The sequence below is a fragment of the Sinocyclocheilus grahami genome, unplaced genomic scaffold (genome assembly GCF_001515645.1).
Source record: "Sinocyclocheilus grahami isolate Dianchi unplaced genomic scaffold, SAMN03320097.WGS_v1.1 scaffold10066.1, whole genome shotgun sequence".
Taxonomy (NCBI): Eukaryota; Metazoa; Chordata; class Actinopteri; order Cypriniformes; family Cyprinidae; genus Sinocyclocheilus; species Sinocyclocheilus grahami.
The window spans coordinates 23,599-24,279 of NW_015513019.1; the positions used below are offsets into that span (position 1 = coordinate 23,599).

Below are 681 nucleotides of genomic sequence, written 5' to 3' on the forward strand. Positions count from 1 at the left end.
ATATGTTTGTTCATTTTACCTGTAATAAAATAAGCAAAATAAAACTTTAAATCTACCATCTGATACTAGTTAGATTAAGTGCCCCAACAAAATCAACAGGGCAAAGATAAAAACAAAAATAGTCACAGTGACTGACATGTGACGCTGTCAAAGTAGATGTGGGCACAGCCCTACCGAACATACCTGTTCCACAACATATGTGACTACCATAACTACCATTCATTCAGGAGTAAAACATTAATTTCTCCTGTCTTTCTCCCTCAGGGTGAGTTTGTTGATGATGGCACAGAGACACACTTCACTCTGGGTGACCATGACTGCTGCATCAAGGCTTTGAGCAGCGGCAAGAGACGAGATGGCATCATTCACATGCTGCTGGTGGATGGCATGGAAATCTCAGAGTCCGAGTGATCTGTGTGAATGAGTGTGTGGGTGTGTTTCCATCCTCATGAAAAGTGTGTACTGTATATATGGAAGTTGGGACAGCATGTGCTCATTTGTGACCACAGATCAGCTTGTGCTGGTTCAGTAATAGATTATTTTGAGGCAAGAGAGACAAATGTGTCTTACAAACACATAGTTTAGTTATATTGCTATATACCTCACATAGCAACAGTGGATAATTGTTTTAACCCTACAAATGGTTAATTTCTTAAAGGGGTGGTTGACTGTTTTTTTTTT

At 39.6% G+C, this 681-nt stretch overlaps 1 protein-coding gene across 1 annotated transcript in view; it reads left to right on the forward strand.

Annotated features, from left to right (window-relative positions):
• LOC107578406 (fas apoptotic inhibitory molecule 1-like) overlaps window positions 1-411 on the forward strand; it is a 2,109-nt gene extending 1,698 nt beyond the window's left edge. The window contains exon 2 of the mRNA XM_016264367.1: window positions 265-411. Within this exon, the coding sequence (XP_016119853.1) occupies window positions 265-411 (147 nt within the window). The remainder of the gene's footprint in view (window positions 1-264) is intronic.
• The last annotated feature ends 270 nt before the right edge of the window (window positions 412-681 follow it).